Source organism: Silene latifolia, chromosome 7 (genome assembly GCF_048544455.1).
Source record: "Silene latifolia isolate original U9 population chromosome 7, ASM4854445v1, whole genome shotgun sequence".
NCBI lineage: Eukaryota > Viridiplantae > Streptophyta > Magnoliopsida > Caryophyllales > Caryophyllaceae > Silene > Silene latifolia.
In genome coordinates this window covers 57,901,499-57,921,627 of record NC_133532.1, presented here as the reverse complement: position 1 = coordinate 57,921,627, position 20,129 = coordinate 57,901,499, and the positions used below count along the sequence as shown (strand labels likewise).

The 20,129-nt window shown below is 44.9% G+C and overlaps 1 protein-coding gene across 1 annotated transcript; it reads left to right on the top strand.

The window, feature by feature from the left end:
- Positions 1–10,495: 10,495 nt before the first annotated feature.
- LOC141592191 (L-type lectin-domain containing receptor kinase VIII.1-like) lies at positions 10,496–13,402 on the top strand. The gene has a single exon (XM_074412783.1). The coding sequence runs from the start codon at positions 10,893–10,895 to the stop codon at positions 13,068–13,070; it is 2,178 nt and encodes a 725-aa protein (XP_074268884.1). The 5' UTR covers positions 10,496–10,892; the 3' UTR covers positions 13,071–13,402.
- Positions 13,403–20,129: the final 6,727 nt, after the last annotated feature.

Below are 20,129 nucleotides of genomic sequence, written 5' to 3'. Positions count from 1 at the left end.
GGCTCGGTGTTGATCGGTTGACGCTTCATGGGCTTTGCCCTGATTGGTCCGTTTCATGGGCTTTGCTCTATAAATAGAGCAGTTAGCCCCTGATTTTGGCCACCAAAAATTCATTTTCTCAAAAAAAGTTTCCCTCTCTTAGTTTTTTCGAAGAAATTTCTCTCTAGTCTTCAAAGCGTTACTCGGCGTAGCACTTTTTCCAAGGTAAACAAACAAATTTTTCAACTTTTATTTGTTAAGTAATTGTTGTCATGTCTTTCATGCGATCTTGGACCCAAAAGTACCTCTGGCGGGGGCGAACCGTCGCATCCTTATGAAGAGGAGCCACTGGTTGTCACCCCGATAGGGTTTGGGGGTCCTAAGTTGCCTTCTCCTGAGGTTGATCCCAAATTTTTGGAGGGTTTTGAGGATGATGATGATGATGAGGCAACCCCTTCTGCCGTAGAGAGGCCGCTTGTTTCGTGTCACGGTGATGCCTGCTCGATCAGTCCTGATCGTGCCTGGACGAATAAGTTCGCTAGCTGCTCCGGTTCTGAACTTTTTGAACACCATTACTCCTTCGGCAGGGGGTATAGAATTGTTATCCCTGAGGAGGGTCAGGCCGTCTGTTGCCCTCCCGAGGGTTGTATCGGCGTATACATCGACACACGGAGTATGGGCTCCGGTTTCTCCGAATGAATACGTTGTCGCCATTATTAAAGTCATGAATGTCGCCGTGGCCCAACCGCATCCGTTGGCCATCGGGACGATTGTTGGTTTTGTATGGTTGTGTCTTTTCAAAGGGGAGGCCCCAACGGTGAACCTCTTTCGCCGGCTTCACCACCTTCGGACAGATGTCCTAGGTTGCTCGGGGTGGTATAGCATCTGATCGAGCCGGGTTATATCACCGTCTCTAAGCTTACTTCTTGCAAGGACTGGAAGGGGTGGTGGGTATACGTTGAGGTTCCGGAGGACTACTCACGCCCGGTCCTTTCGTGAGCCGCGTCAATTTGCGGTGTGAGAACCAAGGGGAGCATGACAAATATGTCTCCCGAAGTAAGCTTAAGATGGACGCCTTGACATGGTCTATCTTAATGAGGAAAAACGGGCAATGAAGCTGTTTGAGGTCGAGAAGGATGGGGACGCCGAAGGGATGGATGCCCCGACGCAGATCGTTCTTCAGGATGAGCTCGTGCCCACGTCGCCTCATACCGGCCCTCGAACAGGGTGAGTGGGGTCGGTGTGAGGCCCATCTTTGCTTTTTATGTTTCTGTTTTTGAACTTTGGTTTTTTTTTTCTTTTACTTAACTCTTGCTTCGTTTCTTCTGCAGACCGATTTGGCCCGGAACTGCCTGCCTCCGTCCTCCAGAGGTTGGGACTTGACGAGAACGGGAGAGTTGTTGAGCTGAATCCTAAGGTCCAGCCACGTGATCGCAGACCGGCTCCTAACGAACTCATGGACCAGCAGTTGAAGGCACTGGATGTGACGGCGGCTCAAGCGCAGATTGCCAGTAACGTGCCGCGTCAGAAACCAAAGACAACGTCTACGGCGGCAACGGCGTCAACCCCAGCTCAATCTGCAATCCCCGTGGTCCAAAAGGAGCAGGTGGTCGTCGATGTTGAGGAGGAGGTCACCGTTCTGGAGGCTCCTCCTCCTTCAAATAAGAGAAAAGAAACAATGCATGCTGCCGCTGTTACCGAGGCAGGGGAAAAGAAGGACTCAGCCGGCCCTCTATCCAAGAAGGTCAAGACTGGTACGGATCTAACCCATGGCTCGGATTTAGCCGGTTCTTTAGGCATTCCTGATGACAGGCTATCTGACATGTCAATGAATGTTGACATGGATGCTTTGTCTGAGTTTTTTGTAGATCAGCCATCGCCGGCTGTCGTTCTCTCTGAACGGCAATTGGAGAAGCGGCCTGTAAAACGGGCAATCAAAATGTCATCGTCGACTCCTCATCCCTGAAGATTTCCCCCACTCAGATTGCGGCGGAGGGCACAAGGTTGTGCAAGAAGCTGGCGAAGTGGAATGACATAGCCGGTGCTCACATTATGAAGCAAGAAAAGCTCATGGCTGAGGCGGCTCCTGCGCTTGAACGGCTTAGGCTTGAGCTTGCTGCTTCTAAGGAAGAGGCCGAGAAGGTGAAGAAGGACCTTGTCGCCACCAGGGAGAACTTCCTCACTCAGCGAAAGCTTAAGGAGGAAGCTGAGAAGCGGGTCTTAGCCGAGAGAGCCAAGGTTGAGGCTGCGTTGGCTGACGCCGCTAAGTTGCGGGAGGAGAGAGAGAAGCTTCAAGGCGGTTATGATGCTGTGGTTGAGCAGAGGGAAAAATGGAAGTCCCTGCATCTGACCGAGGCGAAGGAGCACAGGAACACAAAGGTCATCCTTGCTCAGAGGGAGAAGGACATTGAGACGCTCCAAACTGTCATCATCCCTGACATATGTGCCCAGTACCGGGACCAGGCTGAAGAGGCCACCAGGGATGCAATTAAAAAGCTCGTTCCTGAAGGCTCCTTCCCGTGGCAAGAGTTTGACCGGCTTCTGGACGAGAAGGCCGCTGCTGCAGAGGCAGAGGCTGCGGAGAAGGCAAGGGCGGCGAAGGCCGCTGAGGAGGCAGTGGAGAGGGCGGCCCGGGATGCCAAGGTGAAGGAGGCCAAAGAGGAGGGTGATAGGGCAAGGGCACGTGAAGCTGCCAAGCCTTCTTCTGGGCCGGCCACCAAAGATGATGCTGCTGCTGCCGGTGGCGAGCAGCAACAAGCATAAGGAGACGGGCGGTCGTCACCAGACTCACCTGGCCCTTCGGATAGCTTCAGCTGTTCGGGGGCCAACTTTTGAGCCTTCTCTCCCTGCTATCCTTTTGGCGCTTCATTGTCTCAATGTGATAATTTTTGTTGTTCCTTCTTCTTTTTTTGTAAAACTTTGGTAGGTTGAGTTTAGGCTATCCTTATTGGGACGGCCGTCGACTTTGTTTTGTATCACCTATAAACATGTTTAATAAAGTTTGTTTATTTGCCCTCGGCTTGGCCGGGGCTTTAATCACAATCCTTCATTCAGTTGTCTTCTTTCGTTATTAATTTAGCGCTTTTTTTTCGTTTTTACCTTCGGCTTGGCCGAGGCAGTTAGAATGCGTATCTCAACTGTACTTAACATTTTTAAACATGTTGGCATATCGATCGCTTCCTCCTTCACTCTCGGTCTGGCCAAGGCGTCAGATTTGCGCTTCCCAACCGCCGTTGTGAACATGTTAGTGTATCGGTCGTTGTGTCCCCGTCACTCCCGGCTTTGGCCGAGGCAATCGAGGTTACGGATCGACAGCGTTCGTATCTGTAGACATGTTGATCGCTTCCTCTTTCACTCTCGGTCTGGCCGAGGCGTGAGATTTGCGTTTCTCAACCGTACTTATACGTTCCTAAGCATGTTGGTCGCCGCAGTATCAACCGCTGTTGGCAAATCGCGTTTCCTCGTCACTCCCGGCTTTGGCCGAGGCAACCGAGTTTACGTTTCGACTGCTTTCCGTATCTATAGAAATATTGATCGCTTCTCGCCACTCCCGGATTGGCCGGGGCAATGATCAGTTTGCGTCTCAACAAAGTGCTTATACGCTTTTATACTTTCGGTAGTGACTTCTCGGCTTTGGCCGCGGCGTCTACTTTGGTAGTGACTTCGGAGGGGACAAGCATTTTGATGGAAAACTTGGATCACTTTTCATAAGGTATAATCACACGTTGGGGTATCCACAACGGTCTCGGACACCTCCGCCGCTATATGAAATATTTCCTTAGGTTGTCTGTGTTCCAGTGGCTTATTAGAGGCACTCCCTCCATGTCTGCCAGCCGGTATGTACCCGGCCTCATTTCTTCAACCACCTTGTAGGGTCCTTCCCAGTTGGCCGTCATTTTTCCATGGACGTTTCCTTTGTTTGTGGCGGCCGACTTTCTTAGGACTAGATCTCCTACTCTTAAGTCCCTTTTGTGGACCCTACGGTTGTATGCTCTTCTCATCCGGTTTTGATACACTGCCAAGTTGAGCCGTGCCGTGTCTCGACTTTCTTCGACTGTGTCTAGGAGGCTTTGTGCCTTCCTCATTTTCGATCAGGTTAAAGGTTTGCGTTCGAATGTCGCACCGCCGCTTCAATTGGCGGGACGGCCTCGGACCCATAGACTAGGTGGAATGGACTGCACCCGTTGCCTCTTTTTCCGTGGTTCGAAGTGACCACGATGACGCCCGGGTAGTTCATCAGCCCATTTTCCCTTTAGATCTTCAACCTTCTTTTTCAACCCGTTCAATATTGTTTTATTAGCTGCCTCCGCCTGCCCGTTGCTCTGAGGGTGGCAGACGGAGGAGTATGCGAACTTGATACCGAGCTCTTCTAGCCAGTTCATCACCATGTCACTCTAAAACTCTCGGCCGTGGTCAAATACCATGACTTGGGGTAACCCAAAACGAGTTATGATGTTCTCCCAGATTACCTTTCTTACGGCCGCCATGGTCTTGGCAGGTACCGCGACAGCTTCGACCCATTTGGTAAAGTAGTCAACAGCGACGATCAGGTACTTCCTTCCTCCGGAGGCCGTCGGAAAGAGTCCTAGTAAATCCATCCCCCATTGTGCAAATGGCAGGGGACTAAGTACCGGTTGCAGGTCTCGGGAAGGTGCGTGTATCACCGGAGCATGCATCTGACAATTCTTGCACTTCTTGGTCTTAGCTCTGGAATCCTCAAGCATGGTAGGCCAGAAGTAATCGGCTCAGAGAGCTTTGTGGGCTAGCGTTCTTGCCCCCATGTGATGTCCACAGATGCCTTCGTGAATCTCTGTCAGTATGAGCTCCGCGTCTTACCGGGCCGACACATTTCAAAAGTGGTCTTATCACGGACCTTCGGTATAGTTCTCCTTCGAACACCAAGTACCTTGCGGCGATCTTTCTTATCTTCTGGGAGAGACTGCGGTCCTCCGGTAACTCTTTTGTTAGTTTGTATTTCATTATCGGAGTCATCCACGTCGTCTCGGCTTCTATGTCGCTCACCATGCCGACGGTCTCAGTGATGCTTTTAGCATTCTCGATATCCACCAAAGACGGTTCGGTGACATTCTTGATGGTTGAATCGGCAAGTTTCGAGAGAGCGTCGGCTCGGTTGTTCTCGACACTGGGATGCATTGGATTTGGAAAGATTTCAATTTTGCGGTGTCGGCTTTTACTCTTTCGGGTATCTTACCATCCCGTCATCTCGAGCCTCATACTCTCCTCTGATTTGATTAGTGACTAAGAGTGAATCTGTTTTCACCACAACATGCTCCGCCCCGGCAGCTCTAGCTAGCTCGACTCCAGTTATCACCGCCTCGTATTCGGATTCATTGTTTGAGGCCGAGAAGGTAAACTTCAAGGCATACTCAAACTCGTCCCCGTTTGGGCTGATGATAAGGATGCCGGCTCCGAGCTATTCGCGTGGAGGACCCGTCGGTGTATACTTCCCACACTCCGGAATTTGGTTCTTCTTGATATGTGCACTCGGCCAGAAGTCTACAAGTGCCTCGCCCTTTATCGAGGGCCTCGGCTTGTATTGAATGCCGGCGGATAGCTCTACGCCCATTTGATGAGCTGCGGATTTTTTGAATTTTTCCAATGCTTTCTCCAATGGCTGGTCGGTTAGGACCGTCACGGGATGTGCGTCGAAGTAAGGTTTCAGTTTCCTTGCGGCAACGACGACAGCAAAGGCTGCTTTTTCGATCAGCGGGTAATTTCTTTCGGCGGCCAGCAGTGTATGGCTGATAAAGTAGATTAGGTGTTCTTTGCTTGTCTTCTTCTCTCGACGATTACGGACCGACCGTGGCCGAGGTAATGCTATGTATAGATATAGCGTCTCCCCAAAGATCGGCTGGACAGGGTCGGGAGAGTTAGAAGATGAGCTTTCGATTGTCTTAAAGCCGTGCTCTGTTCCTCCCCCGGTGAAGTCTTTATTCCCCTTCAACACTTTGAAGAATGGGGTGCTCTTGTCGGCTGACCGAGAGATGAAACGGGCGAGAGCCGCCATCCTCCCGGTCAACATCATAACCTCTTTTCGATTCCTCGGCTCCGGTAGGTCCAATATTGCTTGGACTTTCTCTGGATTGGCATCAATTCCCCTGGCGCTGACAAGCACGCCGAGGAACTTACCTGCCCGGACACCGAAGTTGCATTTCATTGGGTTAAGTTTCATCTTGTATTTCCTTAGTGAACAAAATGTTTCGCTCAAGTCGGCCAAGTGCTCGCTGTCAGACTTGCTTTTAACAATAGCATCTTCGACGTAAGCCTCGATGTTTCGCCCTTTTTTATCTTGAAACACTTTGTCCACCAGCCTAGTGTAAGTTGCGCCAGCATTTTTCAAACCGAACGACATCATTTTATACATGTATGTGCCGTGTATGGTGATGAATGCGCACTTAGGCATGTCTTCCTCGGCCATGAATACCTGATGGTACCCTGAGAAGGCGTCGAGCAGGCTCAGTATAGTGTAGCCTGCCGTTGCGTCAATTAAACTATCTATTCGAGGCAAGGGATAGCAATCTTTAGGGCATGCTTTATTAAGATTTGTAAAATCAACACACATCCTCCACCCCCCTGATGACTTATTCACCATTACAACATTTGCTAGCCACTCAGGATAAGTACAAGGCATGATAAAGCCCGCCTCTAATAGTTTGTCTACCTCGGCCTTGATGACCTCGTCTTTCTCGGTCGAGGAGTTCCTCATCTTCTGCTTGACAGGGCGAGCGGTGGAGAGCACGTTCAGCTTATGAACGATCACCTCTCGGCTCACGCCTGGCATCTCGGCGGCTGAGTACGCGAAGACGTCTTTGTTCTTCCTCAGCAGGTCTAGGAGATCGGCTCGATTTTGGCTCCCGGCCGACACCGGAAGCGATTACGCAAGGTGCCCGGGTCAATTTCCACTTGCTCGGTCTCGGCTCCTTCGACCATGCCGACGGTGTTCATCGGATCACCCTCCTGTTGTAAGGATGGGCTCTTCCCTTTCTCTGATTTCTTCGCCACTTTGAGGGATTGCATGTTACACCCTCTGGCAGATATTTGGACATTGACAATTTCGTCTCTCTCGTCCTTTGAGACGAGCTTTTGTGCCTCCCCCCGGTCCGAGACATACATCAATGTCAGGGCCCGGATGGACATTACAGCATCGGCCTCGCTCAAAGTAACCCGGCCTATCAGAACATTGTAGGCGGACGAACCATCAATGACCACGAACTCAGATAAAACATTCTTGGCCGCATCCGCCTGGCCGAACATCACCGGCAACCTGATTGACCCCAGGGGTACCAGGCCGGCCCCAGAGAAGCTGTATAGTGGGTTGGTGCAGGGGCTCAGGTCCTCAATCTTCAGACCGAGATTGAGGAAGCATTCCCTGAACATGATGTTCGTGTAGGCGCCTGTATCAATTAGGCACCTCTTAACCAAGTGGTTGGCTATGTCCAGGTGGACTACCGGTCGTTGTCGCGGGCTACGACTTCTTCGTAGTCTTTCTTTCCGATGGTTATATCGGGGACGGTGGAAGCGGGGATCGCTGTGGTAGGCACAAAGTTGATGGCTTGGTAAAGCTCATTTAGATGTCGTTTGTGCCCATTAGCTGACCCTCCGTTCTCGTTTCCTCCGATAACAACCTGGATCACTCCCATCCTCTGGAATACTGATTTCCTATTCGCCCCGTCGGAGCTTGTTTCCGGGGCTCCGCCTACGCACTTGCCGAGGGCCCCTTTTGGATCGCTCCTCGATGGCGTTCTTCGATGCCGACGTTGTCGGTCTTATGGCCGATGGCCTGGCCGTGGTAATCGCAAAATTGGCTTGTGTCGCCTTCCCCCTCGTCTTGGGGGTCTTGCCCACTTCGCCCTTCATTCTTGCTCGGGCAAAGACCTCGGCCAGGAGATTTGACCAGGGGGTGAGACCGTACCGCTTCTCGGGTGTATGGTCCCGAACTCCCCGGCGCCCGCCGAGTGTCATTTCCTATTGAATCTCTCAGGCCGTGACCTATTCATGTCACGGCGTCCTTCGTCTACGTTGTCCCGGCGGCTCCTCCTTTCTGGGTGCCCAGCTTCACTGTGGCCTACCCAGGTCTTGTGGTAGTCCTCCACCTTCACGGCTCGGTCGGCCATCTTCCTGGCGGAGTCCAGGTTGAGGTCCTCGCACTTGATCGCTCATTTTGAGCTCGCCTTTCGGGAGGCCTTTCATCGGTCGAAGGCCGCCGTTCGGTGTTCGGCTCACGGATCTGCCGAGCTTTGCGTCGAACCTCTTCACATAGCCGTAGAGACTCGTCCTCCCCCGTCGGATAGTGAGGAGATCCGATGTCTCCACGGCCCTTCTCTTGTTGCGGGCGTCTTCGGGCTATGAAGTTATCCCTTAGGTCGGCGTAAAAGATACCGAACCATTAGGCAGCCCCTTGTACCAACTCGGGCCATCCCATGCGGGGTTGTTGGGAAGACTCGGCACCATACATCATCGGGTGCTCCCATACCGACATGTAAGACTCGAAAGCCTCGGCGTGGTCGGTTAGGTCACTGTCCCCTTTGTATGATAGGGACGGCGGCTTCGATTTGGTCGGCACGGAGACTTCGAGGACATAGGCACCGAGGGGTCGTGTCGACCACGTGTCGAATGACACGTGGCGACGGCTCCTCGCAACCCTAGTCCGGCTTCTCTCCCCGTGGCGGGAAGGGCTTCTTGTTGTCCGACTTTGGAGAGTCGGACTTCTTTCTTCATTTCTTCGGGGGTGGCCTCGTTGTTGCCGCTGGGCAACGCCGTCCTCCCGCGAGTGGGGGAAGGACTTTGGTCCGCCCGCGTAAAAGCACGGCTCCGCTCATGGCGTCCTAGTATGCATGGCTCCTTGTATCACCGTCGTTGCGGCGGGGGTGATCGGCGTACTACCCATCAGGTCCAGGAATAGCCCGGTTTGTTTCGCATCGACCACATGTCCCATGCGGTGACTTGGCGGTGGGCGGCGGTGTTTCGCTCTCTTGGCATCCCGTACTTCACCGGCTCAATGACTCGGCCGGTGGGGGACTGCCCGATCTCAGAATTAGGAAACGTGTCATCCTGGTAGAATGCAGTTTCGTCGCTCACTATTATTTCTTGTTGTTTTGACATCTTCTTAGCTCTTTGAATGATTTTTGGTTTGTTTTTTTTTTTTTTAAGGTAGGTGACCAGCTTTTAGTATGGTTTCCCACAGACGGCGCCATTTGTTCCGGGTGTAATTCCGGAGCAGGATTTGTTACCACGTAAGCTTGTAGAATGATGTATTTGCTTGACTCTTACTTTCGGCCTCTCCTGAAACAATGAACAAACTGAGGGCTCGGCTTGGTACCGAGCGTACTCACTCCGACGCTCAAGTCAGTAAACTTAAAGAGATTAAGTTGTGTGTTACTTGACAAAATATATTGTAGAGAGATAAGGGAGTTTATACCAGATTTATAGTGAGTTTATGGATGAATTGTGGATTATTGGATCGTTTTCTCAATGAGGATTGAAGAGTATTTATAGACTTTCACCTTTTATCACGTAGTGGCCAAGTGGCAGAACAGGTGGAAAGACTGTTCTACCCTCGGCCGAGGGACCCATGGTAGGCCGGCTGGCCTTGTTGACTCCATGCCGAGGGGTCTTGGATATGAGTACGCGGATGTGTCTCCCGGCGGGCTAGTTGCCTAGCCGAGACCAGTGACAGCCGACAGCCGTCGCTTAAGTAGGTCAGTCTAATACGTTGACTTGCTGTCTTTTGGCTTTGACCTTGCTCAATATGTTGACTCGGTCAGCGGGTGCAGAATATGCCCCATCAATGATAGTGAGTTAATAAATTAGGGAAATGATTTAGGTAAGTTAATATGGGTTAGAGTATATAAACAACAGTATTAGGTCCATAATTAAGTGGCAAATATTGTAAATAGAGAAGGGGCAAAAGAACCATATAGTAAAATAATGTCTAAATATGGAAAGTTGAGAAATGGGGCAAACGCAAATTTGTTACCAATTTGCTATTAAGAGGAAATGGGGTAAAAATAGGTATTTAGAGGGAGTACATTTTTCCATAAAACCTTTCCCATTGTGTAAAGATTTTGGTTTGCTTTGGAAAAAAGTAAAATGGATCCTCCCAATGGAGTTCCTTCCATTTCACTCCCTTCTTATTTACTACTCTTTTGTCCCGGTTATTTATTGTCCTTCTTTATTTTAGGGTGTCTCAGTCAATTGTTGTAATTTCTATTTTAAGAATGGATTTGATGAGTAATTTCATTATTCATACTCAATTTGTTCCATTTGTCATTGAGAAGAATTTGTTCTTCCTCTTTCCTCGATCTTTGCACAAAATCAAAAATAACAATTAACCGAACAGAGGGAGTATTTAAATAAAGAATTTTAAATCTCTTAACCTTCCTCTTCCTTTTCCTTAAAATGTTCTATCCAAACAGCCCTAAACCAAAACACCACCAAAAAAAAAAAAAAACAGTCGTATAATAAAACTGATCCTACTGTGAAGCCAGGTTATAAAAGTGGGAGATGCAAAACGTCAGAAAGTGCGCTTTCGCAGCGTCGGCCCAAAAAAGAAATAACCGTTGAAAATGCGTACGTGTCAGCAGTTGGGTCCAAATGTCATCCTGAAACTCACCTTGGATCCTCAACAGTTATAAACCGGTTTAAACCCACTCTCTTCCCTCACTCTCTCTACTTTTCAACTTCTACAGACAAACACTCCATACAACTCACACTTCACACTTACCTCCTCTTCCTCTCTTTCCTACTCACATATTATTAATCCAATAATATTTAATCTATATATCTATATCTCCGCATTTTCACACCACTAACACCATCAACCACCACGTCCCCAACCGAATGAATTGATTACTGTTGTCGACGGTGATTTTCTGAATTAAACTATCCATCCAATGTTACCCACATTATTACCACCACCACCACCACCACCACAAACCTTCTTCATCCTTGTCATTATCCTCATCTTATCTCGCCACGGTGATGCGATTGATACCGATGCGACGGAGTTTGACTTTGGCACGTTGACTCTACCAACGTTAACACTCCTCGGCGACGCCCACCTAAACAATGGCAGCGTCCACCTCACGCGCGACCTCGAAGTTCCTAACTCCGGTTCAGGCCGGGCATTTTACTCCAAACCAGTTAAATTCCGTCAATCCGGTTCAAACTCTCCGGTCCGGTTCACTACCTTCTTCTCCTTCACTGTCACCAACCTTAACCCGTCATCCATCGGCGGCGGCCTCGCATTCCTCCTCTCCCCTACCGCCGACTCTCCCGGGTCAGCCGGGGGCTTCCTGGGTCTCGGGTCCGGGTCAGACTCTGGTTCATTTGTTGCGGTTGAGTTCGACACGCTAATGGACGTGGAGTATAAGGATATTAATAGCAACCATGTTGGGTTGGATCTAAGCTCAATGGTTTCGACCCAAGTAGGTGATTTGGGTGAGATTAAGGTTGACTTGAAATCCGGGGATTTGATCAATGCTTGGGTTGAGTATTCCGGGTTGACCCGGGTTCTTAACGTATCCGTTTCATACTCTAATGTTAAGCCGAAAGAGCCGTTTCTTTCGTTTAGCATTGATTTAGATGAGTACGTTAGTGATGTTATGTATGTTGGGTTTTCCGGGTCAACCCAAGGAAGTACTGAGACTCATAGTATTGATTGGTGGAGTTTCAGTTCGTCTTTCGATGACGACGACGGTGACGATTCTCCTTCGTCATCCCCGCCTTCATCACCGTCACAGCCGTCTTCGTCTATATTTCCATTGCCTCCACCGCCACCACCGTCGTCTCCGCCGTTGATTGCGCCATCGAATTCGCAATCAACGGTCAAGAAAACTGAACCCAGCTCATGCCATAATCAGCTATGCAGGCGTAACGCAGGAGCGGTAGCAGGAGTAGTAACAGCAAGTGCGTTTTTGTTAGCAATATTTGGTGGGATTTTTTTATGGTGTTATTCTAAGAAACCACGCTTTAATTTCATAACCAATCGAGGTTCCGGTAGCTTAGGAACTGATATAATCAAAATGCCCAAGGAATTCAGCTACAGGGAGATTAAAATCGCCACCAAGTCATTCGATTCGAATCGAATTATTGGACACGGTGCGTTCGGGACGGTATACAGAGGGGTATTGCCGGATTCCGGTGATTTTGTAGCTGTAAAACGGTGTAGCCACGGTGGTGGGCAGGGAAAGGAGGAGTTCTTATCGGAATTGTCGATAATTGCCACGCTTAGGCATAGGAATTTAGTTAGATTACAAGGGTGGTGTCACGAAAAAGGCGAAATTTTGTTGATATATGATCTTATGCCAAATGGGAGTTTAGATAAGGCATTGTTTGAGTCAAGAATGGTGTTGCCTTGGACACATAGGAGGAAAATATTACATGGAGTGGCCTCGGCATTAGCTTATTTACACCAAGAATGCGAAAATTTGGTTGTTCATAGGGATGTTAAGAGTAGTAACATTATGTTAGATGAAGGCTTTAATGCCCGTTTAGGTGATTTTGGTTTAGCTAGACAAATTGAGCATGATAAGTCCCCGGACGCCACCGTGGCAGCCGGCACAATGGGGTACTTAGCCCCGGAATACTTGTTAACGGGTCGAGCCACAGAGAAAACCGACGTGTTTAGTTATGGGGCGGTGGTGCTTGAGGTAGCGAGTGGGCGAAGGCCGATTGAAAGAGAGAGGGCAGTAGGTGGGAATGGGAATTTGGTGGATTGGGTTTGGAGTTTGCATAAAGAAGGGAGGTTGTTGGTGGCGGCGGATGGGAGGTTGAATGGGGAGTATGATGAGGAGGAAATGAGACGAGTGTTGTTGGTGGGCTTAGCTTGCTCGCATCCGGATCCGACGGTTAGACCCACAATGAGAGTTGTGGTACAAATGTTGGTGGGTGAAACTGAGGTCCCAATAGTAGCAAGAACAAAGCCATCAATGAGTTTTAGTACATCTCAACTTCTATTGAGTTTGCAAGATAGTGTTTCTGATTGCAATGCGGCTTTGCTTACAATCTCCACTTCTTCATCCGAACGTAATTTGTTCCTTGGTAAACATGGTCCTGAGGAACTTGTCTAGCATATCATTACACTAATAAAAGCCTTGCAAAGTTGCAATAGTGCAATACCATATAGATATAGATATATAGTTAGTTATACAAAATTTAGTTTCATTTTTTTGTTGACGGGTTTCAAACTCTGGTCGTTGATTATTTTCCACCAATGATATTTTAGGTCACATAGACGATATTTGTTTATTTTACACTATTTTGTGTATGTAGATAGATAGGCCAATGCTATTGGATTCTTATGGGTCATAAATCTATTTTCCCAAAGGAGAAAAAGGTTGTAAAATGCGCAAATTTTGGTAGACCCATTGTTTAATGCAACAAGTTGATTTTCAGTGATCTATTGTTAAGCTGTCGAATCAATATAAATTGTCATGAAAATGGCTAATAAAGTTGGAAGGATGGGTTAAACGGTATAATGATGAGCCTCAATTTTGTCAATAGCGATCATCTCCTTTTCCCAAAAGAAATTCAATTAGTCTTTGCAGAAGGTTGAAAAGCAGTGATGACGGATAACGCAAACGGATAGAGGAGCACAAAACTGACAGCGGATAGAGGGACAAGACCCCACGCGCGTTCTTCCTCTCTCCTCTATTTGGGTCATTTGTGAGGAAAATGGTATCAAATCACTCCAAAGCCGACGGATCACGATCTGCATCACAAATGAGATTTTGTGAAAGAAATTATGGGTCTGCTGTATTTTTTATTAATGATCAAGATTTCATTAGGGAATGATTTTAACAATTCGGGTTTTAATAAACTATGAGATCGTCTTATTGTAACATTTGTGTAAAGATGGAAGGATGGGTTAAACGGTACTATAATGATGAGCGTCAAATTTTCTTTGTTATGATTGGGAATGAAATAATATATAGTACGAATATAGTGGGTCACTCACGTATGCGTTACTTTTCAAAAGGGATGGTATATATTGTCAAAAAAGGTACCACATGTAACGTCTAGTACTTTGGATGAGTAAAGGTTGGGTAAAGTATTCGTCACAAAAAAGGAGAGCATTTTTATGGACAAACCTTTGCTATACAAAGTCATAAGTTTTGTAGGATTGGGTTCTATTGTGAAATACAAATATTTTTTTTATTAATCATACAATAAATGAGTAATTATGATAATTCGATCGGATAAGTTTTTGTGCATCATTCAACAATTTATGTCGGATATGTATTTTTGTAATAAAATTGACTTTCATCGGTCTTTATATCACTACATCTATGCAACATTAAACACAAAACTTTATAGACTATGATTTGCATTATTGCATACAATTCTTGCAAAAGCTAAAATAAAAAGCGATTTTAAATGGACAATTTCTCAATATCTTATTCATTCTTTAGCTACCCTCGATCCCTTGCTCATTTTGAAAGGACGGTTTCAATACTCAAAACAATCCCGTATTATCTTCAACGTTGTTTTGTTTTTTCTTAAAATCTACTTCCATATCATGGGAGTTGGGATTTTAATACAATGTGGATAAGGAGAAAGCTGTAGGAATCCATTGACCACTTTTCACGGATCACCCATGACTCCATGAGGCCATGCCATGAGGGAAGTAACGCCTCTTCCTTTCTCCTATAAGCACACCTTATTCGTTATTGTAAATTCTCATTTAAGACAATTGTAATTATTTTAAATGAAAAATGGGTCAAATAAATAGATAAGATTAAAAAACAGAAATCTGAAGCATGACAAAGTTTTTGTCCCACCTAATTATAAAAATGTGCATCTAATTATAAAATAGTCAAATATGACCGATCTGAAAACTGTAGACGGAAATGGCGGTCTAAAACGAGAATTTGGGTTAAAAAAAAGCCCAACAAATGTAAAGGAGTTGATCTGTCAACTTTGGCTTAACATCCTCAAGAAGATTGCTTGCGTCAATTGCTGATAAGAAAAAACTCTTGACTCGCATAATAAAAAACCAATATATAAAATAAAATAAAATATAATTAGGATAATCCCACGTAAGATGTATATTAGCTTCATAATGACAGGATACCAGAACAGCTTAAGTACCGGGACCAATTATGCTTCCAAGTCCCCAAATATGTCACATGACTGCGCCAGGAGCCGTTAAAACGTACGCCTTTGTTGGTTAATGGATTTCATCCACAATAGAGGTTTGTAAACAAAATTTTGTATATTTTTTGGTGGTTTATGCACAACCTTTTTATTGTTGTAAAAAGATGAACCGCTTTGTCCATGCTAATACTTCTAATATATGCAAATGGTTTGTGGAGAGAAATAAGAGAGAAAGTGGGTCCCTTGCATAAACTTTTAACAATTGGTCTCCCTTGTGACGGGTTACCATTTGTGACGGATATTTTGTGAGATAAAATGGTAACAAAATGGGTTAGTGGAGAAAGGGGATCACATGAATAGTGTTGCAGAGAGAGAAAAAGTGGGTACTTTGTGAGGTAAAATGGTATCCGTCTCTTGTTTGTGACGGCCGTCTCTTGTTTGTGACGGATAGGTGCCGTCACAAACAAGAATTTGTGAACTTTTAATAAGCTTGTTTATTGTTGACAACAGTTTTGTTGCGGAAAGGGTTGTATTTTTGATGATTTGACATTTGACAAACCTCAAAATGGGTTCATCTATTGCTAATGGCCTAAGGTTTTAAAATAGGAAAATGAAAGGGCGTCACCGGGTGAGACCCAATTTGGGCACACACAATCCTTTAAAATAATGTGAATTGGTTATTTTGTTAGTTTACATAAAAAATAAAATACTAGTTAAAGTTAACAATAATTGACAATGCTGAAATATAGAATAAAATTTAAGGAACATCGATTAACTATTACACGTTTCGATTAAAGTTTGTTATTGTTGCATTTTATTTATTTCGGTGTTTAAATAAATGTTTCACTCGGAGAGTGTGTGGAGAATATGGAAAATTTTATTTTATTTTATTTTAATAAGGTAAATTATGGAAATTGGTATTCATATACAATTCTACTTTCTTACAAAAAAATATATGGATATTCATATGCACTTGTGTTGGGAAAAACTCGTATTTCCCTCTTTGTGTAATTACGGGAAAAATAAAAAAAGTGAGTAAATTAAATTGAGACAAAGACACAATAGAATTTTTGGTTATGCGGAAAAACCCAAATAGGTAAACAACCGCGGGACGAGTAGTCCAATTCTTCCACTATAATATTTGTAGTAGGATTACAAGTCGTCACCTTAATAAGGTGGATATCTCTCACTATTAATAGTGGCTTTCTTCTCTCACAAAACTCTCACAATAATAATACTAATTATTGTGGATTAATAATATATGTTTTGTATTTGTGATTGATGAAATAAGCTCTCTAATCTCACGTATATATAGGTGATCATGAGAGAGTAACATATACTTCCTCAATAGCTCAAATGAATGTTTCTCATACATTCATTCAATAAGGAGTTTTTGTGTATTGAAGAAATGAACGCATCAACCATTCAATAGATGAGTTTCATCTTATGTGAAACATCTTGATTCACTTATTGTGTTAACTCCCTTAATTAAAGAGAGAATAACCCAACAAATCTCCCCTTTCTCGACTTAATTGGAGGGCACCACTACACCGGAACCATCACAACAATCATCGAATTTCTTTGTTGATATGGTCTTGGTCATCATGTCGGACCAATTGTCATCAGTGTGAACTTTATCAAGTTGAAGCTTCTTTTCTTCTAACACATCTCGAATCCAATGATATCGAACATCAATGTGTTTGGATCTTGAATGATAGGCTGGATTTTTAGCTAAGTGAATAGCGCTTTGATTATCACAAAGTAGAACATATTTTTTCTTGCTTTTGACCAAGTTCTAGCAAGAAATTCTTCAGCCATAACATTTCCTTACAACCTTCGGCGGCTGCAATATACTCGGCCTCAGTAGTTGACAACGCAACACATTTTGTAGTTTAGACTGCCAAGATACAGCTCCCCCTGCAAAAGTATTCAAATAACCTGATGTCGATTTTCTGGAGTCGACATCGCCTGCCATGTCAGCATCGCAATAACCTTTTAGCAAAGGTTCGCCTTTACCAAAACATAAGCATCTATTGCTCGTTCCCCGGAGATATCTAAATATCAATTTCACAGCGGACCAATGTTCCTTTCCGGGATTAGATAAATGGCGACTGACTACTTCGACTGCATAAGCAATGTCGGGTCTTGTACATATCATGGCATACATTAGACTGCCAACAGCGGAAGAATAAGGGACATTCTGATCTGCATCTCGAATCTTTCATTCTCACTAATCGGACTTTTTCTTATCGAGTTTGATATGTCCAGAAGTGGCATACTAACCGGCCTGGCATTGTTCATCTTGAATTTCTCAAGGACTTTCTCAATATATCTCTCTTGGGATAGCCATAAGAGTTTCTTCTCTCTATCACGAATAACTTTTATCCCAAGGATCTGTCTCACCGGTCCCAAATCTTTCATAGCGAATGATTTGCTTAGAGCTTTCTTAAGTGATGCAATTTTCAGCTTATCTTGCCCAACAATTAACATATCATCAACATATAATAATAGTATGATGAAATCACCACTTGTATACCTCTTCATGAAAACACAATGATTGTGGACAATGGGCCCACGGGGGCGCTTGGGAGAGAACAAGCGTTTGCATTTGTGGAGTCGCCACCAATTTATTATGGAAAATTGGAAACCGTTCGAATACCTCGTGCCATGTCAAGACACAAAGTAGTGACATGAACACCAAGAACTCGTTACCCTTAGCATTCTATGTCTAGAATGACTCTCGTGGATGCCAATGAACACGGATGTTCACAGAGATCTGGAGTAAGGGGTGAGGGTACGTATTAGGAAGCTCTTTTGATCGAACACCTAATCCCGCCCGCCTCGATAACGGCCTCTAATAATGATTAGGGAAGTTATTTATACTTGATATATTGTCGATTATATGCATGCAATGCAACATCCAACATTTTAATCCTAACATGTGAGAATTAGACTAAGTCGGTTAACACGTAATTTAACATGCATTTGAGTCAAAGTCGGGATTTAAGATTGATTACATGTGAAAGCATACAAGTGATAATAAAGAGATACAATAAGAATACAATAAAGGAAAATTACAATAATTACATCGGGTTTAATTGATTTATGTCGAAAATACTTTTAAAACGGATAATTTGGAAAAGAACAAAATGATTGAATTGACGAACAGGAATTAAGGCGATAATACAAATAATAGTTAATTGATTACGTAATTAAAACTAAGTCAAGGCAACACGGGAGTTCAGAGATAGAAGTCAACCAGGAACAGGCGCAGCAGTCGCTGCGTCTGTTCCTTGGCTCAGTTCTGGCTGTGAAGCCGGAATCGCAAGTCGTTAATGTTCGTTGGTGAATTTAATGATTGATTAATGATATTTACTCGGATGGAAGTGATTAATAGGTTATTTACATATGATTGATGGTCATGAAAACGATAAACATGGAACAAACGAAATAAGGATGAATTAATTACATGGTTTACGAGATTAATAATTAACAAACTAAACTAATTAATTAGGTTAAATATGATGAATTAATGACGGATTAACGATGAATACGATAGTAAACATGTGAGAATATATCAAAGATCGAATTCCAGAAACTCAATATGAATGAATCGAATTTCTATAACCCGGTTTTGACTTTAATGACGAAAACCCGCAAATATTAATTACTTGGGATTTAAGTCGGGAATTAATGAGATGAACTAATCACTAATGGTGATGAACAATTTACATGTTAAATTACTATGCTATTATATCAAGGAATCGAAGAACAAACGAAAACAAATAAAAAACAAACGAATTGACAAAGGACGAAGGAAGAAGAAAGGAAGCAGGAACTGCGGTAGCCTCACGAAGAGGCGCATCAGGTACTGCGCTCCTTCGAAGAGGCGCAGCAGTTGCTGCGTCCTTTCTCGACGGTTGTCCTCTGATAATCCGTAAAAAAGGGTTTTAAACAAAGGGTTTTAGAAATCGGTTTCAATTGTATTTTCGACATAAACCTTACAATATGATTACAAAAGATAAATAACAATAAATAAAAGAGAGATTTACCCCTCAGACTTACATGTTTGACGAAACGAGATGAACTAAGTTAACGTTTAGTGATGCTCGACTCGAATGTAACGAAAGTGCCCTCGTAAGAGGAAAACGATTAAGATTGATTAAAGTTGATTATGGTGGAGTTGGTCAAATTGGTCGGTCATGCAAAACGAGGCTGGTACTCAGAAAGATCCGAGCTTACGTGGTCGAATGTTCAAGCATGTAGACGCCAAAAAGTAAGAACGTGGTCTAGAATGCAAAGGGAGAAGAGAATGGCGGACACTCGCGTGAGAAATATGAGGAGCGAAGGCTCCTATTTATACTAATCACGTGGAGGAAGTAGGGTTTTCGGAGAGACTTTGGAAGTGAATCTCGAAAAGATATGAAAAAGATACGAAAAATACGCAGAAAGGACTTGGGAAGAGGCGCGGCGAGTGCTGCGTCTCTTGGAAGAGGCGCAGACACCCGCTGCGTCTATTCCCAAGTGGTTTCCTCTGCTGGAAGAAAGATTTCGTGTTTAGTTTATGGAATAACGAAATAATTTGGTTTTCCTTAATATTTTGTGTGAATATTACGGGAAATTGTTTACCAAAGACTAAAAGATTTATAAAATATGGAATAGAAATATCCGGAACATTCCAGAACATTCCGACTCGGCATTTTAATGGTTGTCAGAAAATGAAGACGGTTTTAGGCCCGGACTCCAAATGTACTCTAATTACTGCCAAAACGACCGTATCGGCACGTAGATGACATTTAAGAGGTAGACATAAATGTTTTAGCGATTACTTGACGATAAACTTACGAACTGCCGGGTGGTTTGCGAGAGGTGCAGAAATAAGGTATCTATAGAGCCCCCACTTTGACTGAGGCTTGGACAAGGCGAAAGTCAAAGTATAGCCATCAGGTCAATCGAAGATTACAACCTGACGACTATGGCGACGCGAGGCGGCTCAAGGGGTCTGAACCAAGGACCTGTCGTCGGGAACATTT